This window comes from Oryctolagus cuniculus, chromosome 5 (assembly GCF_964237555.1).
Source record: "Oryctolagus cuniculus chromosome 5, mOryCun1.1, whole genome shotgun sequence".
Taxonomy (NCBI): Eukaryota; Metazoa; Chordata; class Mammalia; order Lagomorpha; family Leporidae; genus Oryctolagus; species Oryctolagus cuniculus.
The window spans coordinates 51,288,503-51,314,887 of NC_091436.1; the positions used below are offsets into that span (position 1 = coordinate 51,288,503).

Below are 26,385 nucleotides of genomic sequence, written 5' to 3' on the forward strand. Positions count from 1 at the left end.
CTTTACTGTTGGTTCACCCTCCAATGGCTGCCGCGGCCAGCGCGCTGTGGCCAGCGCACCGCGCTGATCCGATGGCAGGAGCCAGGTGCTTCTCCTGGTCTCCCATGGGGTGCAGGACCCAAGGACTTGGGCCAACCTCCACTGCACTCCCTGGCCACAGCAGAGAGCTGGCCTGGAAGAGGGGCAACCGGGACAGAATCTGGCGCCCCGACCGGGACTAGAACCCGGTGTGCCGGCGCCGCAAGGCAGAGGATTAGCCTAGTGAGCCGCGGCGCCGGCCTGTAATCCACTTCTCACAGTAACAAGAATTATGTGACTAAAATACAAGTCTGATTATTTCATGGGCCTGCTTCAAACCCTTCAGTGGCTCATGATTGCCATCAGAATAGAGTCCCAATCCCATTGTCAAAGCATATAAGTTGCCCCTCTAGCAGTAAACTTGACACCTGTTCTGCCTCATATTCTGACATCCCACCCAAACTTAGCTCTAGCCACATCTTACCCTAACCAGGTCATGTTCTCTCATCTGCAGGGCATTAATGTTTCTGTCCTCAGAGCTGGAGCCTGCCTTCCCAACTGCCTCCATGTAGAAAACCCATCCTGCAGGAGTACATTCAAGCATTACCATTCTGTGTGTGTGAAGTCTTCTCTAAGACTAGGACAAGTTCCCCTCCTGGAGTTCTGACACTCAGCACGCTGCACTGCACCTTATTCTTTACTACTCTGTCTTCTGCACTAGGCTGCTGGCTTCTTCTGGACAGAGACAGATGTTCGGTCATCGCTGCAGCCTCAGCACCTGGAACACAGAAGCATTTAAAACACATCTCTGTGTGAGGAGTCTCGTTAGAGAAGCAGGTAATAAATAAAGATTTCTTGCCTTTCCTCTCCCATTGTGCATCTTCTTTGCTGGATTAAAAAAAAAAGAGGATTTATTTACTTGAAAGGCAGAGTGACAGAGAGAATGGAAGAGAGAAAGAGATCCTCCATCTGCTGGTTCACCACCAAAAATGGTCAACGGCCAAGGGTAGGCCAGTCGGAAGCCGGGAGCCAGGAACTCTATCTGATCTCCCATGTAGGTGGCCCGGGAAAAAACACTTGCATTGTCTTCTGCTGCTTCTCAGGCCCTTTAGCAGAGAGCTGCACCAGAAGCAGGGTAACCGGGATTCAAACCAACATCGGAATGATGTGGGCATCCTAATTCATTGTGCACAAAGTCTGCCCCTTCGCTGGATTTTTTAAAAATATTTTATTTATTTATTTGAGAGGTAGAGTTACAGAGAGAAGGAGAGAAAGAGAAAAATTTCTTCCTTCCTCTGGTTCACTCCCCAAATCGCCACAAGGGCTAGAGCTGGACCAATCCAAAGCCAGCAGCCTCCTCGGGGTCTCCCACGTTGGGGCAGGGGCCATAGCCTGGGTAAAGTAGAGGTGCAGGGATATACCCATTGACTAAGGAAAGGTGTTCCCTTTGTACATATGCAGATAGTATTGAATGACTGAAAGGGGCTTGGAAAACTGTACAGGGCCCCAAGGCATTGTGAGAATTTGGAAGAAAAAGCGATGTCAGGGGTTCCTTGACTGCCCGCTATTTCCCCACAGTAGCATCACTAGAAGGGAAGTGAGTGTGAGCTCCGGCTCCTCCTGGGGAACGAGGATGCACATGGCAAGGTTCTGGAAGCCAGCGCGCGTTCTGAGAATCCAAGGTGACCACGGCTCCATCCTCTCCCGCCGGGATTTTTACGTCAGGCCATTAGCTAGCCTCTCCGAGATCATGACCCACACCCGGGCCGGAGACACCAGCCGCAGGCAGCAGTCCTCGGCTGCGCGGTCCTAGCGCGCCTGTTGCTGGGCGCCCGCACCTGCCGCGGGGCTGCGGGGCTGCGGGGCTGCGGGGCTGGCGGCGGCGGCGGCGCGGGGCGGAGCTTGGCTGCGGGGAAATGACGTCGCCGTCCCCGCGCGCCCTGGTAACGGCGGCTCCGCGGCTCCCACGTCCCCGCCTCCCGTCCTGCAGCCCGCCCCGTCTCCTCCTGCCTCCGCAGCCCCGGCGGCAGCAGTCCCGCCGAGTCCCCGGGTGCGGGCTGCGAGCGGGACCCCGGAGCTTTGCTGCCCACGACGCCTTCGCCAGGCGCGGGCTGCGGGGCGGGCGAAAGCAGACCGGGCCCGTGCGTCCGCCCCGCGCCGGTGTCGCCCGCGGCCTCGGGCTGATGGGACCGCCCCGTCCTTAGAAGCGGGTGACAGAAGGGTCGTGGGTCTGGGGGCTCTTGCGGTCGCGGCCGGGGGGCGCCGGGGCGCGGGTCGGGACGCGGCCTCCCCGGCTGTCGCCTCCCAGACGTCGGTGCTCCGCGGGCCTCCGGACGGGCGCGGGCACAGGTGCCCCGGCCGGGGTCTGTCGGGAAGATGGCGACCCCGGGCATGAGCTGGCAGCAACACTACCACAGCGGCTCGGCTGCCAAATTCGCGCCCTCGCCTGCCGCCACGCAGCTGGCCGGGCACGGCGTGGACTACAGCCAGGACATGCACCTGAAAATGAGCAAGAAAATCGCACAGCTCACCAAGGTAAGGGCGGCGGCGGCGGCGGGCGGGCCGGCCGCGCGGGCTCACCTGCTGTCCGGTCGAGCGGGAGGAACGGGGACTGCTCGGAGAAGCAACAGCCGCGACTCCGCTCCGAACCCGCCAAACTTGGGAGGCGCTGGCGGCAGGGGCTGCCGCTGGAAGGCACAGTGGTGCGCCTGAGGGTGCGGCTCCTACCCCGCTTGGCCCTACCTGGGGAGCCGGCCCTGAACGAAGTAGGATTTACTTCCTTGATTCCACAGTAAGGAAGCCGGGTGCCTCGGGCATCTGCCGGGGCTCCGTGGGGCATCACACTCCCGGACCCTAGGAAGTACGGTACCGTATTTACCTTACACGACCTGGAACCCTCCTAATTCATCAGTATCTGGCACTGGGTACGTCGGTAAGGGGAGAATGAACTTGCTGAGATTATTCTCTGGAACGTAGGAGGACAAAACATACCTTGCGAGCCGTTTTGGAGATTTAATGAGTCATTCCTCATCCTGACAAAATGTCAAACAAAGCTTATTAGATGAATCAGCGGGTGTCTGCGTTCAGCTAAATGTTTGAGCCAAGCAAAAGATTAATTTTCAAAGAAAAATAGCCTGCAGATTTGGTCAGCCGTCATATGGGATGGTCCCTGAGTTAGTGACCCCCCCCCCCCAACTTAGTAAACGTTGATAATGAGGAAGTTGATGCATCAAGAGCAGTTCACCTGGATTGTATCGTTCTGTTGAGATCTCAGCAGCAATCCAGCGGTGCTCATTTAAGGGAGAAGTGATGTGTGGTTTCTGAAAGTTAGTGGAGATGAGCGACTTGCAGGTGACGAAGCTGAGCCTGCTAAACACCTCTGGGGAGGGAAGGCTGAGGAGAAGTAGGCAGTGTGGGGGCAGCTACCAGACAACCTGTGAAGTCCGACCAACTCCAGAATTCTCATTGTATAGTGTCACTGCTCACTGGCACTTTTGAGACCGTGAGTTAAGACGTTAGGAAGGGGAGGAAACGGGAGCCAAAGGTAAAACGATTTTAAGAAAGAGATGTAATTGATGGGAGGTAGAAAGAAACAAAGGACTGAACACCGACAGAACTAAAGGAAGCGCGAAAAAAGAGGTGCAAGTAGAAGGCAGTACAACTAAACTGTGCACATCGAGGCAACGCTTGGTGGATCTCTTTTTGTTTTTGCTTTGTCAGCACCATCCGGGAGGTTGCCGCCTGTCCAGTTTTTACTGTTTCTTTCTTGTGACAGCGGGTTCTTATGCTCAGAGGAAGGAAAAGTCTAAGAAACAATGACAGAACATTTACACACTTGGGGGCTAACAGCCAGGCTTCCTGCACTGGTGTTTGATCTTCAGAATGTGCTTCCAGAAAGAAACACATGAATATTTACTAATTCTGATTTTCTCTGTTGTGGACAGGCACTGGTCTACTTTTAGATCGTAACCCTTGAGAGCCCTCCGGTAAAGAGCAGAAACTCTGTATTCCTGGTGGGACTGTGTACTCTTTAATAAAAATTGTTTCTCTTCTCTTCATGAAGTTTCTCCCTTTCTATCTATGCTTTTCACATCTCCTGCTGCTTCATCAGAATCAAACAACTCAACACCACTGGTGGAGGGAGGAACGTGTTCTCACTTTCTCTCTGCTTTCTTCCTTAAATCTAATGAGACAGCGGGAGGCTGTTCCCCTGCCAGTGCCCCCCTCACCAGTGGGGTGCCGCACCTAATCCTTGCCGAGTATTGCTTGGACTCTCCAGTTACTGTTTGTAGTTCCAGTTTCTCAACACTCTTACCATCCCCGCTGCTAAGTTTCGCAGACATTTAATCCTGTATATCAGGATTTCTAAATGTTACACTGCTGACATTTTGGATGGGATAATTCCTCATTGGTGGGCTGCCCTGTGCGCTATAGGATGTTTAGCAGATCCTGCACTACCCAGTGGATGCCAGTAGCCCCCCAATCTCTCCCCACATTGTTGTGACAATAAACATGTTTACAGACATTACCTAATGTTCTCAGGACAGTGTGGGGCTTAGGGGATGGGGTGGTGGCAAAAATCATGCCAGGTAACCAGTGTTTACTGTTGACTGTGCTGAAATAGCTGCGGATTCTGCCACTCGTGTAGCTTGCCTCTGTTTACTAAGAGTCTGACAATAGCACTGATTAGCAGTTAGCTTCCTTCAGTTTCTGAATACACACAAGAGGACCTGCTTGCCTTGTGTACCATTTTAGAAATCGTCAAATTTCCCAGTTATATGCACTTATTATAAATACTGTACCACAAGCACAGTATCATGTGTACATGGATAAAAGAGAGAAATAAAGATAGAGGTAGGGAGAGAGAAAGAGAGAGAGAAGAAGAAACAAACATTACCAGGGTCTGCTATATAGAATTTTCAGTCATGAAGAGTATATTAGTAAATGCATTTCAGCAGAGGTATGTTACTGACTTTATGGTTGGAATTTGACAGTAGCTTATATTTCAGAATTGGATGTTTCCTTTTACAAAGACAGTCATTAAAATAGGGCTTTATATTTTTTGGAAAGGAGACAATAACAGTCAGCTCCTCTGCATTGTCATAGCAGTAGAATTAAGAGCATGCTTTGGGAATCAGACACACTGTCTTGAGTTTGAACTCCTGCTTCACAGCTTAGTAGTAGTGTTAACCTCAATTAGATCACTAAACCCTGATCCTCAGTTTCCTAATCTTAAAATAGGGATGATGTGACCGACCTAATTTAGAGAGTTGTAGTGGCACATAGTAAGCTCTTAATCAGGCTGTCCCTGAAAAGACGTACCAACAGGGTACTATTGAAATATGGCTGATAGATTTTAAAAATATTCTGCTTGCATACACATATACCATTATCTTTATTTTGACAGCTTTCTGCTGCACTCTTTAAAAATGTATATAGTATTTTTTCTAGTATTTGAATGTTGAGTTGTAAAGACTTCACATTCTATATTGTTGTGAAATAGTACTGGAAAGATACTGTGCGTGTTTCAGAGATTAGACTGGCTATGGAAGCGTAAGGTGAAAGTATTCTGGGTATAATTTTGCATATAGTATGACTCCATATACTATTAACTAATTAAAAGGGAGTGTGGGCTGTGTGCGTATCTATGCATTCTGTTTATTAAGAGTATAAAACAGGAGCCTTCTCACAGTGGGGAGAACAGAAGTTCTTTAATTACCTTTTATGTAAGGGAGACTTTGCTAAGTGTTAGAGATATAGCAGGGAGCAAATAGTCTTTGTCTTTTAAAGGGGGTGGATCATATTTAGGTCACTCATGTCAGGTAAGAATGTGTAATAGATTCTTGAGTCACATTGTTGGAACTTTCTGGAACTGGTAATGGATGAATGATCTCAGGACGGACAGAGAAGCTGGGTAGATTCAGTTTTACAAAACCACCCTTGTGTAATTCTGTACTCCCCACTGTGTTGACCCTTGAGTACATTAGCTTGGAAAGCATGACTTGTGGGACGTAACTACAAACAGTTTTATTTTGTCACTTTCAGTTTATCCCCTCCTTCCCCTCATTTTATCCCCTTTTTGTCCCTTTCAGTTGACTCTGTGAAGCTGGTTCCCCCTCTGCCATGGATGGACAAACTTTTCTGATAGCTCTTAGATAATACAAATTGTGCTCCAGTTACTAAGTCATAAAAAATTCAGTTTCATTATTAAAATGTCCAGTGCTAATAAATAAAATCCACTGACCAAACCTGAATTAAAAATGAAGCTTCTGCCCCAGGCCAGCTCTAGCTCTGTCTGCTCCAAGGTGGGGGTGGGGAGGCGGGAGGAAGCCAGTAACTGGGGGAGAAAGGCATCACTGTTTTTTTTTTTTTCTCTTCTGACCTGGCTTTTCTGCTGTTCCTCTTTTGTCTTGCCAGTCCTGGTTTCTGACCTGTCTCATGTTGGGCAAGAAAGAAGGGAAGAGAGGAAAGAGGAGCAAAAAACTTTAACTTTGAAGGTAGATGGTAATTGAGTTCAGTGTTCTTATAGCCTTGGCAGATGTTTAAAGCTTGTTCTTTTACTTATAGATCTTCCAGCTCTCACCACAGTTGATTGAGATTTTCACCTCAGATTCCTTGATGATGGCAGTGCATCTGTATTCTGGGTTATTGCTCCTTCCTTAGCCTCATGCAGCTGGTAGTACCATCATCTTCCTTTTGCAGAGATCTCTTCAAGCTCCAAGTTACTCTCTTGGATGGACCCATGTACTTCAACATTGCTTATTCTGTCTCTCTCCCGTAAGACCCTCACTGGGTCCAGAGGGGGGCCACTCATTCTTTGCATAAACTCTGGTGGTGGTCCCAATTCAGCCATCTCTCTTGACTTTTCTTCCAGCTTCTGATCCTTCAGAGATTTTGCAGTAATGAATTAGGTACCAAGTCAGTATTGTCTTCAGGTGGTTCCCTCAAAGCCTTTTCCCTAAACTTTAGGCATAGCACAAGCTCCTTCTACCCTTCTCTCTGGAAGGCATGGGCCATCGTTACCATAGCTCTCACCAAGGAAATCTTGAAGCTCCTTGTCACTAACCTGGGGAGCTAGGAGGTGACACGCATCAACGCTCCTTCTTTAAACTGCCTCCTTTGAGATTTTTGAGAATGCTTTTTAGAATGTGATTTCTTTTATCTTTGTTTCTCAAGAGAAACTGTTAATAGCCTGATGCTAGCTGCTTATTGAATGTCTCTTTAGGTAATATCTCTTTTGATATGGTTCAGTCCACTTATAACTTAAAACCTAACTACTATAAGATAGAAATGTCCAAACAGCAGAGAATAATTTGTGTTCTCTGTGCTTTGCATCATTAAGCTGACTTCTTTTAGTACCCAGCTTATGGCCCTTCTACCGAAACCTAGCCTGTCCACCTAGCTCTTGTTGGACTTTCCAAACACTGAGTTATTATAACGTTCATTTCTTATTTGATGTAAATAATCCAAATTTGCAACTAGTTTATAAATATTCTTTGTTTCCCTAACTTATTAGTAAGTTTCCAAGCTATAGAGACTGTGTCTTATATTTCATGTAACTTCTGTTAAGAAGTTTGAGAAAGAGAGATCATTCTTCCAATTTTTAGGCTACTCTTCAAATGTCCACATGAGGCCGGCGCCGCGGCTCACTAGGCTAATCCTCCGCCTAGCGGCGCCGGCACACCGGGTTCTAGTCCCGGTCGGGGCGCCGGATTCTGTCCCGGTTGTCCCTCTTCCAAGCCAGCCCTCTGCTGTGGCCAGGGAGTGCAGTGGAGGATGGCCCAGGTGCTTGGGCCCTGCACCCCATGGGAGACCAGGAGAAGCACCTGGCTCCTGGCTCCTGCCATCGGATCAGCGCGGTGCGCCGGCCGCAGTGCGCCGACCGCGGCGGCCATTGGAGGGTGAACCAACGGCAAAGGAAGACCTTTCTCTCTGTCTCTCTCTCTCACTGTCCACTCTGCCTGTCAAAAAATAAAAAAAAAAAAAAAATAAATAAAATAAAAAAAAAAAAAAAAAAAAAAAACAAATGTCCACATGACCATAGTAGTTGAGCTGGGACAGGCTGAAGCCAGGAGCAGAGACCCAAGTACTTGAAATACTTGAGCCATAGCCTGCTGCATCCTGTGGTGTACATTAGCAGGAAGCTGGAATTGGAAGCAGAGCTGGGACTGGAAACAAGCAGCCCGATATGGAATGCAAGTATCCCAAGTAATGTCTAAACTGCTGGGCCCAACACCACCCCTACCTTATTAGTGATTTGGTGATTTTTTTTTCCAGCTTGAAACCATATTTCACTTACCATCTGAAAGACAGTTGTGTTTTGTAACAGGGAAACCAACATGCCTTTCCCTTCTTCTGTAGAAATCTGAATTTATAAGTTGTGTATTTCCTAACAGTGGTTTGGTAACTTTTTAACAGAGCTGTTTTTTGTGTGTGTACTCTCAGATAAATGTCATAGTATTTTCATGTTTTCATTAACAGCTTTAGTCATTGCAGACTCAGAGTAACTGTCATGCTTGATGTGCAAGTTACTATGTTTTAAATGTTTTTCCTCAACAGCATGCTTTCTTAACTGGATTGTTGTTTATACTTCATTCCTGAAGGCATTTTTATCCATTCCACTCTCTACCTGTTTTGTTTTTAATGACTTTTTTAAAACAAGAATTTTTTTTTTTTTTAAGATTTATCTTTTTATTTTAAGGGCAGAGTCACAGAGAGAGAGAGAAAGAGAAAGAGGTTTTCCATCCGCTGGTTTACTCCCCAGATGGCTGCAACGGCCGGGGCTGTGCTGATCTGAAGCCAGGAGCCAGGAACTTTTTCTGGGTCTCCCATGTGGGTGCAGGGGCCCAAGGAGTTGGGGCGTCTTCCACTGCTTTCCCAGGCCACAGCAGAGAGCTGGATCGGAAGTGGAATAGCCAGGACTAGAACTGGCACCCATATGGGGTGCTGACACTGCAGGCAGTGGCTTTACCTGCTGTGCCACAGTGCTGGCCCCCGCATATGTGTTTTGACTGTGACCTTTCACATGAGGTCAGGTGTGGAATTTTCCATTTGTGGTGTCATGTTGGCCCCCTAGAAGTTTTGGATTTGGAAGTATTTCACATTTTCAGATTAGGGATGCTCAATCTATTTTTGCATTTCTCATTTTGTTCTTCCTTAAGTACATTCTTAATTGAATCTCATTTCTTTCAGAAAACATTTCATTATCAAAATGCATAGTAGTCCAACTCTTAGATATTTTATCTAGTGAAACACCAAACAAACAAAGAATGTGTGATTAGGGGAGATGTGTGTATGTGTGAGTTTGTGCGTTTCATGATCTATTTTGAGTAATAAAAAATATAATTTGATATGACTAACATACAGCATATAGACCCATGTGTTTCGTAAATTTCTTGAATGCCTAGTCCATGAAACATTTGCTTGTGCTAGATGCTATTAATTGTTTATTTCTATTAGCTTACTTTTTCCTTTAAGACCATATATTTTTCAGTAGACTTGAGAAAATGTAATTATATTATATTCATCATATAAATTAATTACAACATACTTACCAGTAATTAATTTGAACAAATTTTAAATGTATTTTAAATTTTTGGCAACTTTTTCTGCCTAGTTTTGTTCTTTCAAGATTGAACTTCTGTATCATTTTCTTGAATAAGGAAACTCTGCTGTGCCTTCTAACTTCTTTAATAGGGCCTGATGCTTCTATTGCTTCATTTCAAGTTTTATATGTCTGTAACCTATTTAGTGAGACAGTAGAAGTGGGTAAAAGAAAATTCCAGTTGTGAGTGTCTGTAGTAGGACCAGCTTTTCTTGGGCAGACCAAGGAGCCCTGTTCCCAGAGCCAGATGGCCTGGTGAGGCGGCAGTAACCATCATGTGGCAAAGAGGTGTGGGTCAGTGAGTTCTGCAGATCCTCTTTGTTTTCACTTTGCATTGCCTGTGGCCTCATCTGTAAAAGGAGAATGATAGATGGATCCTAGCTGACAGAATGATTAAATGAGATCATTTGTGTGGGAGAGAGACAATCAGTGAATGTCAGTCCCTACCCACTCTCCAGTTCCCTTTCCCTTGGTTCAGTCTCTTTTGACATAATCTGTAACAAAGTGTGTGTGTATCCACATGTATAGCACACATCACACACACAAATTATATGTTTATATAATATATATGTATATATACGATTTTCATTTATTTGAAAAGTAGGGAGAGAGTGAGATAGAGATAAAGGAACAGAGATCTCCCATCAACTGGTTCAATTCCCAGGTGTCTGGAACAGCCAGGGCTGGGTCAGGCCATATCCAGGAGCCAAGAACTGTACCCGAGTCTTCCACATCTCAAGTGGTAGGGACTGACTACTTGAGCTGTCACTTGTTCCTCCCAGGGTGTGCATTAATAGGAAACTGGAATCAGGGGTGTAGGCAGAACTTGAACCAATAACTGATCATGAACTGTTTTGACAAATGTCCACTCCATCCCTGTATTTTCTGCTTTAGAGGGAGATACAATCCACACTTTTGTGGACCAAAGCTGTGAAAAGTAAAGGTAGACTAAAAAATAAAGCAGCTAATTCTAGGGGCCTGCACCATGGCTCACTTGGTTAATCCTCCGCCTACAGTGCCAGCATCCCATGTAGACGCCAGGTTCTAGTCTCGGTTGCTCCTCTTCCAGTCCAGCTCTCTGCTGTGGCCCGGGAGTGCAGTGGAGGATGGCCCAAGTGCTTGGGCCCTGCACCCGCATGGGAGACCAGGAGGAAGCACCTGGCTCCTGGCTTCGGATTGGCGCAGTTTCGGCCGTTGCGGCCATTTGGGGAGCCAATGGAAGGAAGACCTTTCTCTCTGTCTCTCTCACTGTCTAACTATCTATCAAATAAAAAAATAAAATAAAACAGCCAATTCTCATCGTTCATAGTAATTATATTCTGTGTGCTAGGGGAAATACATGGTTGGATTCCTGGCAATAAGGATCACAATTGGCCACAGCTTATCTAAAACACTGTGAATGTTATGTTTTTTGGGTTGCCTTTAAATTTTAGCAAGTAGGCAAATTCACGAATGTGGAGTCCACGGATAGAGAGGATTGGCTGTATCTAAAAATGGAAGCAGAACTTTGCATCTGTTGTTTACGTAGCCCTGCTCTGGTTTGTCATCTGGTTGTCACAGCCTGTGTGACTGTGACTCTTATTACCACCCTGGACACCCTCGCATGAGTGTGATTCTCACACTGTTATTGTCTCCAAAACACCCTCAGATGAGTGTGCTGGAAAGGAGAGTGGGGGTGGGACTGTGCACCTTTTGTGTGAGTTGCCAGTCATCAAGCAGCCACCCTACACTAATGAGCATGGGATAAAATTACAGTCCGATTCCCACCCTATCTAAGATTGTAGTCTTCATAATGTGAGCTTGAATCTGCCATGTTGCCCTAGGCAGAAGAAGGAATAACATAGAAATTATTCAAGGGCATAGAGCAAAATTTTTTAAAATGTAACATTGATTTAGTGTAAATGAAGTCTTTTATATTCATCATTTCCTTTAATGTTCGCAGTTACTTTTTTCTCCACAAAAACTGTCAGCGTGGAAACTGGTTTTGTTAAAGCCTCTGTCTTCCAGAAGATACATGTAATTAGAAATCTTACACAGTCTGTGGCTAAAGCACTTTTGGTTGGGTGTTTCTGTACTAACCTTGTGTAGCATACAGAAAGCGTCTTTTTAAAAATGATTTATTCAGATACAGAATGTCTGAGGCAGTCAGTGTCACTGGTTTCTGTCCTGACACATGCCTGCCTGCCTTCAGTGACCTGGAAGAATGTCAGCTTTCAGTGTTTTTAACGGTAGCATATATGCATGTCTGTCTACACACTGTGATACCAGAAAATACTAACTAAAAAGGAGTTCAGGTGTTAGTACTCTGTGGTCATGAGTGAGTTAAAAAAGTTAACTGTCCTCGAATAAATAATTGTTTGATCTAAAACCAAGCTCATCACTTTATTATTTTTTTACAAGATTTATTTATTTATTTGAAAGGCAGAGTTATAGAGAGGCAGAGAGAGATAGAGAAAGAGGTCTTCCATCCACTGTTTCACTGCAATGGCCAAAGCTGGTCCAAGGTGAAGCCAGGAGCCAGGAGCTTCATCTGGGTCTCTCACATGGGTGCAGAAGCCCAAGGACTTGGGCCATCCTCCACCACGTTCCCAGGCCACAGCCAAGAGCTGGATCTGAAGTGGAGCAGCTGAGACCCAAGCCAGGGCCCATATGGGACTCAGGCCCCACCTGCCATGCCACAGCACTGGCCCCCAAGCCCATCACTTTAACATTGCTCTCTTTAGGACTCTGTGTGTGTGTGTATCAAATCTTCATTCCTGGGTCACCCTAGTTATTTACTTTCTCTATTCCTATTTCTGGATTGGGACACATTACTAGAGAACATTTAAAACTATACCGTGGCAGAGTAACGGCCCACCACAAAAATTTCCACATCCTAATCCCTATGTGAAGTGTTTGAAGGTATATTTGTAGATATGGTGAAGTTAAGGGTCTTGATCTGGGGAGATCATCTTTGATTATTGTTTGGGGCAAGCAGAATCACAGGGATTACTTCAGATAGGGGTAGAAGAGTCAGTGTCAGAGAGATGAGATGTTAGAAGTACACCATCTATTGCAAGGAATGCAGGTGGCCTTTAGAAACTGGAAAGGGAAGGAAGCAAATTTCTCCCAGCAAGCCTCCAGATTTTAGCCCAGTACAGCTCTTTTCAGACTTTTGACCTTCAGAGATGCAAAAGTAGTAAATTTTTATTGCCTTAAACCTCTAACTTTGTGGAAAGTCTATAACAGTAGTAGGAAACCTGTTGAAATGAAATGAACACCATGAGAAAGAGTGACTTGATTAGCCCTTGTCCTGACTGTTGATGTACAACTTAATACTTTATCCCTTTTAGTATTTTTTGTGTTCTACTTAATGCTATTGGTTGAACTCTGTAATAACACACAATTATTCTTAGGTGTTTAAATTTAACTGAAAAGTGATCTCTGCTAAATATAAAAGTGGGAATAAGAGAGGGAGGAGATGTACAATTTGGGACATGCTCAAGCTAACTTGCCCCAAATGGTAGAGTTAGAAACATACCAGGGGATTCTAATTCAATCCCATCAAGATGGCATGTACCAATGCCATCTCACTAGTCATAGTGTTCAGTTTCAGTTCACAGTTGACCATAGTGATAGGTCTAAGAGTCAAAGAGATCACATAAACAAGGCTAGTGTCTGCAAATACTAACTGACAGAATAAAAAAGGGAGAGAACGATCCAACATGGGAAGCGAGATACACAGCAGACTCATAGAATGGTGGATATCCTAAATAGCACTCTGGCCTCAGAATCAGCCCTTAAGGCATTCGGATCTGGCTGAAGAGCCCATGAGAGTATTTTAGGCATGGAAAGCCAAGACACTCTGGCAAAAAATAAAATAAAATAAAAAATAAAAAATAAAAAAACACCTAAATGAAAGATCTCTGTGAGGGAGACCCCAGTAGAAATAACGGACCATCAAAGGAGGTACCTTTCTCTGAAGGGAGGAGAGAATTTCCACTTTGACTATGACCTTGTCTAAATAAGATCGAAGTCGGTGAACTCAAAAGGCTTCCATAGCCTTGGCAACTCATGACAAGAGCCTAGGGAGATTTCTGATGCCATAAACAAGAGTGTCACATTGTTAAGTCAACAACAGGAGTCACTGTGTACTTAGTCCTCATGTGGGATCTCTGTCCTTAATGTGTTGTCCAATGTGAATTAATGCTATAACTAGTACTCAAACAATATTTTACACTTTATGTTCTGTGTGCGTGCAAACTGTTGAAATATTTACTTAATAAGTACTAAATTGATCTTCTATATATAAAGATAATTGAAAATAAATCTTGATGTGAATGGAATGGGAGAGGGAGCGGGAGTTGGGAGGGTTGCGGACAGGAGGGAGGGTATGGGGGGGAAAAGCAATTGTAATGCATAAGCTGTACTTGGGAAATTCATATTTGCTAAATAAAAGTAAAAAAAAAAAAACAGTAGTAGAAGACTAACACATGGATGTATATGGCTCTCTGCAAAATTGTGTGATCCATCCAGCTTTATCTGTCCATCCAGTATTTGCTGATGTTTGTGTCTCTGAGTTGTCCACAGCTGTAGATGGTTGTGTCCTCTTTCTCTGTATACGTTGGGTAGGTAAGCTGCATTCTACTTTATTGAAAGTATGAAGACTATCAAGCTCAAGTTACTTGCCCTATTTTGTTGGTTACACAGAATGGTAGACTGGAGAAGATGATTACACAAAGATTTGAATACCAAAGAGACAAGGATCACTGGGGGCCATTTTGGAGATTACCCTAAGAAAGAAGTGGAATTGATGGGAAAGATAGTAAGCTCAAAAAGCTTGAGATGGCTATGAATATCCAAGCAGAAGTACTTGGCAAGCATTTGGTTTTATGCTTTGCATCAAAGGGAGATATCAACAGGAGAAATAAAATGCAAAAGTCTTTAGTATATTAATGATAATTAAAAAGGTTAGTTGAAACCTTAAAATATGGGGGGCTGGCATTGTGGCATAGCAGGTCGAGATGCTACTTGCGATGCCAGTGTCCCATATGAATGCTGGTTTGAGTTCCAAACTGCTTCACTTCCAATCTAGTTCCCTGCTAATGTGCCTGGGAATACAGCAGAAGGTGGCCTAAGTGCTCGGTGTCCTGTCAACCATGTAAGAGACCTGGATAGAGTTCTGGGCTCTTAGCTTCAGCCTTGCATGACCCTTGCCTTGTGGCTGTTTGGGGAGTGAACCAATGGATGGAAAATCTGTCTGTCTGTCTGTCTGTCTCTCTTTGTCTCTCCCTGTTTGTGTGTGTGTGTGTGTGTGTGTGTGTATCTTGTGTGTGTCTCTCTGTAACTGCCAAATATGTTTTCAAAGAAACAAAACATTTGGGAGAGTTGAAGAGGAAAGAAGGTGAGATGAGATGATCATGGACAGATGAAAGGATCAGAAAGAACTGTGGTTGTCCTAAGAGATTAGACATGATATTTGGTATCTGTCTGAATGTTTCACAGTTTTCTGCAAAGTTGTAATTAGTCTTGAGAAGAGGATGATTGTTTGGCATGCACAAGAGAGAATTAGGCAGGTTATTAGTATTAATCTATAGCTCGAGTTTTGTCTAAAAAATTATAGGGCCGGCATCGCAGCTCACTTGGCTAATCCTCCTCCTGCGGTGCCAGCATCCCATATGGGCAGGGGTTCTAGTCCTGGTTGGGGCGCTGTCCCGGTTGCTCCTCTTCCAGTCCAGCTCTCTGCTATGGCCCAGGAAGGCAGTGGAGGATGGCCCAGGTGCTTGGGCCCTGCACCCGCATGGGAGACCAGGAGGAAGCACCTGGCTCTTGGCTTTGGATCAGCGTAGCACGGTAGCCGTAGCAGCCATTTGGGGGGAGAACCAACGGAAAGGAAGACCTTTCTCTCTGTCTCTGTCACTGTCTTAACTCTGCCTGTCAAAAAAAATTATAGGAAAAGACATGGATTTTATGAGAGTTAAATAGCTTCGGGGGGCTGGTGCCTGGCATAGTGATGAAGATGCTGCTTGGGACACCTGCATCCATATCTAAGGGTCAGTGTTGGATTCCCAGCTCTACCCTCAGTTCCAGCTTCTTGCTAATGTAGATCTTGGAGGCAGCAGAGGTCCCTGGGAGACGTCAGTTGAGTTTCTGGCTCCCAACTTAAACTTTGTCCAGCTCTGTTGTTGAGGCATTTGGGAGTGAAGCACTGGATGGAAAGTTCTTTTCTCTCTTTCTGTGTTTCTCTCTCTCTTTGTCTTGCCTTCTCTTTCAGATCTTTTTAAGGAGCTTCAGCGTAATCATTTGGTTAGTCTACCATTCTTTTTTGTAAAAGGAAATAAGTGAAGCCAGGAGGGAGCTAAATAGATTAAGAGCAAATTAGGGGATTGAGAAGACCATTGGAATATATGAAAGGTAATACCTAGAGGTGGAGGGGTGAAGGCAAGGAGTTGTAGTATGGGAATAGGATATGTTAAGAATTTTGAGGTAGAATAATAAGATTCAGGGTGCAGTCTTGAAAATGTTTAGGGGGAAAAGGTTGTTAGGGTTAAGAATCCCAAGGAATGAATAGCATTTTGAATTCCCTGTGCACTTCTGAATCGTCCGAAGATGATAGCAGGGTGAGGATGGAAGGGGAGCTTGTGGGTCTCATACCTAAATCTACACTGCTGGGGGCTTGTGCCAGAGGATGGTTTGTTACTAGCACGAGTTATGTGAGTGATTGAAGTGAAATAAAGGACAAGTTAAACTGCTGGCATTTTTCATTACGAGGGAAGAGTAATGATTGGAATGATAATAGCGAAGACGTTTTTGAGTAGCAATTCTATGCTACTATCTTATGACATTTAGTTTCATGCTTACGATAGTCCCATGAGGTTGCTATTAGATTTCACTGGGGACTGAGTGTTAGAGGGGTTAAGTAACTTGCTGTAGGCCACACTGCTAGAAAAGCTGGGATTTGAACACAGATTTGCCCAACTGTGCCATGTTGTACTTTTTATAAGGCAACGCTGGACAGCTAAGTGGATACTTAAATCATTTTTAGGCCCCATGATGAGTTAGATGGAACACAAAGCATAGCTTCTGTTGGAAGAGAAACCTTGTCGCTGGCTGAGAGCCACGCTTGAAGAAGGGATGGGCCAAGGATGGGATTCTGAGGCTGTAGACCATTAGTTTTGGATTATGTGTGTGTTTGGCTTATTTAAATGCTCACTCAGGGATTCCAGAGTGAAAAAAGAGGAGTTGGGGTATAGTAGGGGGAAACCAGTGAATGAGGATGCACACTTGGATTTCAGTTGCAGTCTGTTCTGCAATCATATAAGTAAGGAAAATGGGATTTTATGGTCTTAGAATTTAGAATTGCATTGTTTAATTTCTTTAACAGAAACTAGATTATAGCTATTTGACAAGTGTTAAGCACACTAAAATTGCACAGCAAGATGTGTTGAAGTGAGTCATCTGATCAAATTGTCTTTTCTAACTTGATTATTAATTTGTTTATACAAAATTTATGCATATTTTGTCATCTTGAAAATGATGAATAACATAAATAAAAATATCAGTATTCTCTTATTTTCCAGATATATGGAATTCTTTTTTATTTGTCCCCTGAAAATGACATTTTATGAAACCTAAATAACTTACAGAAAATTTACAGAATTTATTTACCAAAAGGAAAGATATTACGCTAGACATAGCCTGGAGAATTAGCATCTGTGAGATATAGAACTTTGTGCTATTATACTCCATCATGGAGAGTGGTGAGCAGACATTTTGAGTAGTAAATGACTATCCTGTGGGGCACACAGATAAGGCACGTGGCCTGTCCTTCAGGAGCTTGCAGTCTGAGAGACAGAACATTCTTTTTTTTTTTTTTTTTAATTTATTTGACAGGTAGAGTTATAAACAGAGAGAGAGACAGAGAGAAAGGTTCTGTTGGTTCACCCCCAAAATGGCCGCTACGGCTGGCGCTGCGCCGATCCAAAGCCAGGAGCCAGGTGCTTCCTCCTGGTCTCCCATGTGGGTACAGGGCCAAGCACTTGGGCCATCCTCCACTGCCTTCCCAGGCCACAGGAGAGAGCTGGACTGGAAGAGGAGCTACCGGGACTAGAACCGCTGCCCATATGGGATGCCGGTGCCCTAGGCGGAGGATTAACCAAGTGAGCCATGGCGCCGGCCGCAAGAGATAGAACATTCTTGGAGCAGCATTTGGTAAACCTCCTAATGTTCAGTGTCTTCTGAGTGAAACACTGGCCAGCGGTGTTCTAGGTCTTCTGTCTGCTATGCTCTCGCCACCAGATGGGAGTCGGTGAAATTGACCAGTCTTGGTCCCTGTGCAGAATTTCTTAGGAGAACCATATCAATAACAACAAAACAAATATACCACAAATTATCCTGTGCATTACTATGTGAAGCACTTCACATTCATTATGTTATGTAATCATATAACTTCTTGAAGTTCATATTTTTTTTAATTTTGCAGAAAATAACCTGAATTAACTTCCTCAAAATTGTACAATTCTGAATAAGAAGGCTAACCCTGGTCATCGCTCTCAACCTATTTGGAATCTTACGTTAGAGCCATAGTTGAGGCCGGCACTGCTTGATGCTGGCATCCCATATGGACTAGGGTTCTAGTTCTGGTTGCTCCACTTTCTATCCAGCTCCCTGCTAATGTGCTTAGAAAAGCAGCAGAGGATGACCCAAATGCTTGGGGCCCTGCCAGCTGCATAGGAGACCTAGAAGAAGCTTCTGGCTTCAGTCTGCCCCAGCTCCAGCAGTTGCAGCCATTTAGGAAATGAACCAGGGGATGGAAGATTCTCCCTCTCTCTCTCTCTCTCATTCTCTACAACTCTGCCTTTCAGAAAAATAAATAAATCTTTAAGGGCCAGCACTGTGGTAGAGTAGATTAAGCCTCTGCCTGCAGAGCTGGTATCCCATATGGGTGCCAGTGCATGTCCCAGCTGCTCTTCTTCCAATCCAGCTCTCTGCTGATGGCCTGGGAAAGCAGTGGAAGACTGCCCAAGTGCTTGGGCCCCAAACACATGCAGGAGACCCGAAAGAAGCTCCTGACTCCTGGCTTTGGATCAGCCCAGCTCTGTCCATGTGGCCATTGGGGAGTGAACCAGCAGATGGAAAAATAAAATCATAAAAATAAAAGAATAAAAATAATAAAATAAAAATAAATAAAAAAATAAAGGACAAAATCTTGAAAAAAAAATCCACAATTGGTTGAAGTGTGAAGACTGGAGTATGTCTTAGAAGCATGGCCAACCCTGCACCCTGGCTCAGAGCCCTGTCTGCTGGACTACCCCAGCTCCAAATGCAGGCACCATGTCCCCTGACTTATCCCTGGGTAGCTGTGTTTTTTATTTTCCTGGAAACCAGTCAGAGTTTTATTTATTTATTTATTTATTTTACAGTGGCACCAGGGTTTATTAGGGTGTGCTTTAGTACAGGCGCTGGGGCTTGCCCATGGTGCTCTTGATGTACAAAGCCCGGACATTCTGCCAATTCTTCTTCAGCAGTGACACCAGGAAGTTGACAGCCAGGTGGATGTTGTACACAAGCTCATCGTCTGTCATCTTCACGTGGCCAACTGCCACAGCCAGACACAGCACCTTCTTCATCTGGAACTTGATTGTGGACTTCACCTCATCGACTTTGGCCACCATGTTCTCATTGTGTGTCAGCAGGGAGGGGAACTTGCCAGCCTTATTTAGGCCTGGGCCCAGGATTCGTGGGATCTGCTTAATCAGAGACTCTGAGGCCAAAAAGGCGTCATACTTCTTGACCAGCTTCTTGACTAGCTTCTTGTTCTTGTTGAGCTTCTTGAGCGCCTCGATGTCCATGTGGGGGATGTCCACAGCCTTGGCCTCGTCGCAGTGCTGCTGGTCGCCCAGGACACACACGGAGAACTTGGGGCGGGGGGTGGACTTCAGCCTGACGGTGCCCGAGAAGCGTTTGTCTTTCTGGGGGTCATAATTCTTCAAGCTGATCTGCAGCTCCACCGTCTCCAGAAACTTCTGGCGCTTGCGCTGGTTCCCGTGCAGGACTTCCTGCACCGCCTCGTACAGGGTGTCGCGAGAGACTTTGCTGCTCATGGCTCCTCGTGCCGCGGTAACCGGAAAAGAAAAGCCCAGTCAGAGTTTTATAATTGCTTTCTAGAATTCTCATTCCATGCCGATCAAACTTCTTCGCAGCCACATCTCTTCATGAAATGCTGTCATCTCACTTTAATAGAAAAGTAAACCTGGCTCTCTCTTCAGGGTATTGCTTTTCTGCTGCCTTCATGGGTAACCACTGCTCAGTTTCCACGTTTCACCAATCAGCGGTCTTATAGGTGGCATCTTCTTTCCGGCTCTCACTGCACTTGGAAACCATGACTCCTCACCCTTACGTAAGAATAATTCTTGAGCTTTAGGCCAACTGGCTCTTGCCCCTACACTGCTTCTGTTGTTTCCTGCTCAGCAGTCATTGCCATGGGTCCTGTACATCCTAACCTCTCCTCTCATGAAAAATTCACACACAGTCATTGCAAATAAAGCTGCTGCAGAACCTTTGCTCCTGCTGCTGTGACCCAGTCTCTATCTCTTCTTGGCCAGATAGCACTGGCCTTTGCAGCCTCCTCACTTTCTTCAGCATGTTCTTACATTCCTTTCACTGTTCCTTTGTGTTTTTTATTTTAAGATTTATTCATTTATTTGAAAGGCAGGGTCACAGAGAGGCAGAGGCAGAGAGAGAGAGAGAGAGGTCCTCTATCTGCTGGTTCACTCCCCAGATGGCCGCAACAGCCGGAGCTGGGCTGATATGGAACCAGGAGCTTCTTCTGGGTCTCCCACTCAGGTGCAGGGCCCAAGCACTTGGACCGTCTTCCACTGCTTTCGCAGGCCATAAGCAGAGAACTGGATCAGAAGAGGAGCCACCAGGACTTGAACCAGTGCCCATATGGGATGCCAGTGCTTCAGGTGGAGGCTTAGCCTACTACACCATAGCACCAGCCCTCTGAATTTCTGTGTTAAGCCTTGTTGCCTTCCCAGAGTGAGGGGTATTGCAGGCCACTTGTTACTTTTGAATATAGTTGGTCTTTCATCAGCTTCAAGGTCTGGATAGCTCCTGTGTGGTTCATGGTGGCAATAGATCCTTTTCGCCTTTCTTGACCTTTTCAGATTCTGTGATCTTTTTTTTATTTATTTTTTAATTTTTTTTAGTTTTAACAGGCAGAGTGGGCAGTGAGAGAGAGAGACAGAGAGAAAGGTCTTCCTTTTCCGTTGGTTCACCCCCCAAAGGCTGCTGTGGACAGCACGCTGTGGACAGCGCGCTGCGCTGATCTGAAGCCAGGAGCCAGGTGCTTCTCCTGGTCTCCCATGTGGGTGTAGGGCCCAAGTACTTGGGCCATCCTCCACTGCATTCCCTGGCCACAGCAGAGAGCTGGACAGGAAGAGGAGCGACCAGGACAGAATCTAGCACCCCGACTGGGACTAGAACCTGGTATGCCGGTGCCATAGGCAGAGGATTAGCCTATTGAGCCGAGGTGCCAGCCCTGTGATCTTCTATGCTTGAGCTATTCATATGTATTTTCCTCTGAGTCTTCAACTCTACAACATGGAAAATATTCTAGAAATATTTATTAATTGAATGTACTTCTTAAACTTTCAGTTTTGCCTTACTTTTTTTTTTAAGATTTATTTATTTATTTGTTTGAAAGGCAGAATTAGAGAGATAGCGAGCGCGTGAGAGAGAATGCGCGCTTCTGTCTGCTGGTTCACTCCCCCAAAGTCCGATACATACAGGGCTGAGCCAGGTTGAAGCCAGGAGTCAGGTGCTTCATGTTGGTCTTCTGTGTGGGCTCAGGGGCCCAAGGACTTGGGCGACCCTCCATTGCTTTTCCCAGGCGTGTTAGCAGGGAGCTGGATTGGAAGTGGAGCAGCCAGAACTCCAGCCGGCACCCATATAGGATGCCAGCATTGCAGGCAGAGGCCTAACCTGCTAGGCCACATCACTGGCCCTCCTTTTCAGATTTTATCCATTCTCCTGTCCCCTTGCTTCCTGCTCCTTCATTTTCTGCTATTCATGTGCTCCTTTTTCTCTCAATTTTTTTTTTTTAATCTTCCCAGAGGCAGTCTGGGCCAGGACAAAGCCGGGAATCAATCCAGGTCTCCCACATAGATGACAGGAAGCCAATTACTTTAGCCAATATCTGCTACCTCCCATGGTCTACATTAGCAGGGAGCTGGAATCAGGAGCCAAAGCTAGGTATTAAACCCAGATCCTCTCAGGTGGGACACGGATGTCCTAACTGGTATCCTAATCTCTAGTTATTTTTATCTGCATTAGACTGGGCTGTTACTTCAGCCATGGCCTTGCCAGTGCCTTTGTTTGCTTTGCCTTTCATGTTTTCCGCTATAGCTTCTGAATTAGCAAGAGGAAATACTGACTTGGTCACCATTAATGTATGTCAGGAAAAAGGCAGACTCTTCATGTGGCTAAGCAGGGGAAAGTGAAGTGACATAGGAGGGAGAATTCCAGCAAGGAGCTTGGAATAGTAACTAAGACGATTACACTGATATTACCTGATTTTAGCTGAATGTCCATCTTCTGCAAAACCTAAACTTTAATCTTGAAGTGACTGAACACTCAGAGGCTGCAAGATTGTTTTCCTTTGCCAAGTAGATATGAGTCATTAAGGATGTGAAACTATTGAGGAAATGTGGAGCTTTACTTTTTTACATTATGACTTGTGAGTGACTAATTTATACCTATTAAATATGGCAGCAAATTATTTATAAAATATTTATATATTATCAATATAAATCTATAAAATGTATTTATAAAAATGCAGTGCTTGTGGGCTGGCACTGTGGCATAGTGGGTTGAGCTGCCACCTGCAGTGCCCTCATCCCATGTGGGCGCCAGTTTTGCTCCACTTCCCATTCAGCTCCTTGGGAAAGCAGTAGAGGATGGCCCAAGTGCTCGGGCCCTTATACCCATAGAGTGACCTGGAGGAAGCTTCTGGCTCCTGGCACAGCCTGGCCTGGCCTGGCTGTTGCAAACATTTGGGAAGTGAACCAGGAAGACCTACCTACCTCTCTCTCTTTCCCTCCCTCCCTTGTTCCCTCCTTCTTCCCCAACCCCTATGTGGCTCTGCCTTTCAAATAAATAAATCTTCTTAAAAAGATTTAAAGTAATTTGAAGAGTTTTTTTTTATTAAAATTATGTATCAAACAATTTTGTTTAAATGTTAATTTTCTGGCACAATAAAAGGAGGACAGATATTGTCGAGAATAGATATATAAAATTCAGTAGCATCAACTGTCATTAATAAAACATTCATAATGATAAATATCTGAAGTACTGGTATAGTGCTTTGTTTATGGTTAAGTGCTGAATAATTCGTATGCCTGACAAAAATGTTCACTTATCGTGGTTATACTTGGGTGCATAGCATCTTGCTCCAAATAATTATGTCTTTAATCATGAACTAATTCAGACATAAATTGGAATAAAAAAGATGAAAAGACCAAAATAATTCCAGTAAGTTGACAGTTTTGTGATAGAAGTTTTTCAAACAAATAAGCAGGAACGCAAACTCTAGGAAATGGTTTTGTTGGATACGATGGTTTCTAAAGTTGAACTATCAAAATAAATGGGGAAATTAGCAGAGGAAATGTAGTGTTGGCAGAAGAAACAAGTTTGAGTAAAGAGGAAGAAAAATGTGGAATTGTAGTCATTAAAGTGAGGGGATAGCTGTGTTATCCACTATGCATTCCATTTATCTATTGCTGCTCTGGTTCCCAGTTCCTACCTTTTGTAAAACTTTTGTATAAGAAAGCAATTATTTTATTACGTCCACAAGTTCTTGGCTTTGTCTCTGCCGCTTGATGTCCAGAGCCTCAGGTAGCAAGTCTCAGATGGTTGAATGTGGTTTGATGAGCGAGGTTGGAAAATCCCCTCCCAAAATGCCTTCTTTCCATATTTGGTTTACTTTATTTGTCAGGACAAAGATGACTTAAAGGCAAGACTCAGCTGGAACTTTTGACCACTTCTGGAACCTACGCGGTTCTCTCCATGTAACATGGTTCCACTTTGTGATAGTTGAACTCTTCTGTTTTTGTCTCTTGGCTTCATTATATCATGGTGTGAATGCTTGGTATGTTGTGAATGCTCAAATTCACGTAACTTTGGAAAGGAAGTTCCTAAAGAAAATTAATGAAGTTTCTAGCTTTAGGCTTTGAAAATATTTGAACATTTTAACGATAGAGCTGATAATCTCATTGTGTGGTTGAATCATGATTTAGTAATCATATTGAAGGTAATTTGATGCTCAATGCCAAATGATGCCCTTGGACAGGAGATAAATATATTTTGGTGAACATACTGTTGCGGAGGATGGTAGAATCCCAAGTTAACCTTAGGAAAACTCTGTCCGTTTCATCTTTTAAGAGTGTCACTGGCACCTGATATCTACCATCAGCTCAGGTCCAAAACAGAAGAATCAATCATCTCCTTCATCAGATGCCTAAGAATGAAGACATAAATAACAAAAAAAAAATCTCATCTCCTTCCTCAACTCTGGCACTTCTGTCTGAACTACCTTAAAGTCAGTCTCTTACAGTAGAACTTTAGAATTAAAGCTTCCTCTTCTCTCTTTGAGGCATTTTTTTATTTGAAATATCATTTAGATTTTCCTTTTTGTTTCAATTTTTCCAGGTAGGATTCAATGTAGTTCTTATTTTTGCAAAGTCTCCTTATTTTTATACTCTTCTATTTCAGTTGATCTTGCTTACTGTCATGTTATTATTAATAAATGTTAATTCCCCATGCAGGTACACATTTTCTTTTTTCATTTGCCACATTTTATCTAAATACTTCTTAAAAAAATTAGCAAAGGAATCTATTCATATTTAAATGATTTTTTATCCTCTAAAGAATTTGATGTTTTCAACTTTAAAAGTTCTTTCCCCAAACTCAATTAACTTTCTCAACTTCAAGTCCCTTCATAATGGCACTGGGATTTTCTCAGTAGGGAGGATGTCATAATATTCGTCTCATTAAACTATATGTAGTTCCCACTGAGAAGTAAATTGAGACCTGAAAATGTTTATTGCCAAAGCAGACAGCGAAAAAAATATTTCAAAACACTGTCCCTTCTCTTTGAATTCAATTTGGTTTACTACTATTAGATTTCAGAATTATTCTTCTTTTACAATAGATTGACATAGTATTTCTTCTTTTTAATTATAGGATTAATTTTATTGGCCCTTATCTTTGCATTTAACAAAGCAGTAGGTGGTTCTTGATCTTTTTTCCGTGTAGGTGTTTTTCCTTTGGTAAGTGTTTGAGTGCCCATTAGGATAACAGATGGAAATGAATGTGTTTTGTAAAAGACGATTTGGTGATTTTTTTTTTGAGACTTATTTATTTGAAAGGTGGAGTTACAGAAAGAGAGAGAGAGAAAGAGAGAGAGAGAGACTGACTTCCATCTGCTGGTTCCCAAATGGCTGCAATGGCTGGAGCTGGGCTGATCCGAAGCCAGGAGCCAGGAACTTCTTCCAAGTCTCCCATGTGGATCAGGGGTCCAAGCTCTTGGGCTGTCTTCTATTGCTTTCCCAGGACATAACAGAGAGCTGGATCAGAAGTGGAGCAGCTGGGAATTGAACCAGCACCCGAATGGGATGCTGGCACTGCAGGTGGTGGCTTTGCCCGCTACACCACAGTATTGGTCCCCATGTAGTGATTCTTTTTTTTTTTTAACTTTTATTTAGTAAATATAATTTTCCAAAGTATAGTTTATGGATTACAATGGCTTTCCCCCCCATAACTTCCCTCCCACCCGCACCCTCCCATCTCCTACTCCCTCTCCCATTCCATTCACATCAAGATTCATTTTCAGTTATCTTTATATACAAAAGATCGATTTAGTATATATTAAGTAAAGCTTTCATCAGTTTGCACCACACAGAACATAAAGTGTAAAATACTGTTTGAGTACTAGTTATAGCATTAATTCACATTGGACAACACATTAAGGACAGAGATCCCACATGAGGAGTAAGTACACAGTGATACTCCTGTTGTTGACTTAACAATGTGACACTCTTGTTTATGGCATCAGAAATCTCCCTAGGCTCTAGTCATGAGTTTCCAAGGCTATGGAAGCCTTTTGAGTTCACTGACTTCGATCTTATTTAGACAAGGTCATAGTCAAAGTGGAAGTTCTCTCCTCCCTTCAGAGAAAGGAACCTCCTTCTTTGATGGCCCTGTTCTTTCTACTGGGATCTCCCTCACAGAGATCTTTCATTTAGGGTTTTTTTTTTTTTTTTTTCTTTTCTTTTTTGCCAGAGTGTCTTGGCTTTCCATGCCTAAAATACTCTCATGGGCTCTTCAGCCAGATCCAAATGCCTTAAGGGCTGATTCTGAGGCCAGAGTGCTGTTTAGGACATCTGCCCATTCTATGAGTCTGCTGTGTATCCCGCTTCCCATGTTGGATCGTTCTCTCCCTTTTTTATTCTATCAGTTAGTATTCACAGACTCTAGTCTTGTTTGTGTGATCCCAGTGATTCATAGACCATCCTCTACCTCTACACTGAATTGAGAATATCTAGAAGGTGGGGTGGGTGTGGGGTTGGGAGAGCAGGTACGGTGGGAAGAATCACTATATTCTTGAAGTTGTACTTATGAAATTTGTGCTCATTTAAATAAAAGGTTCTTTGGGGGAAAAAAAGTTGTCTAACTTGGAGGGTGAGATGGGCATTGTGACAAAGGGTGCAGTTTTTTGGTGAGTA

The 26,385-nt window shown here is 44.2% G+C and overlaps 1 protein-coding gene and 1 pseudogene across 12 annotated transcripts in view; one reads left to right on the forward strand and one right to left on the reverse strand.

Annotated features, from left to right (window-relative positions):
- Positions 1-1,740: 1,740 nt before the first annotated feature.
- The window catches only part of FAM184A (family with sequence similarity 184 member A), a 119,717-nt gene continuing 95,072 nt past the window's right edge, over positions 1,741-26,385 (forward strand). For 5 of the 12 annotated variants that reach the window (XR_011388550.1, XM_008263437.4, XM_051854376.2 and 2 more), the window contains exon 1: positions 1,743-2,553. Coding sequence is in view for 11 of the 12 variants with exons in the window: in XM_008263437.4 (XP_008261659.1) it covers positions 2,395-2,553 (159 nt within the window). In the remaining variant the exon portion in view is untranslated. Of the gene's footprint in view, positions 2,554-26,385 lie in introns of all 12 variants that reach the window. The other 7 variants (XM_070073662.1, XM_070073659.1, XM_070073660.1 and 4 more) reach the window with 3 other exon arrangements.
- Positions 18,995-19,742, reverse strand: LOC100353931 (large ribosomal subunit protein uL1 pseudogene; annotated as a pseudogene).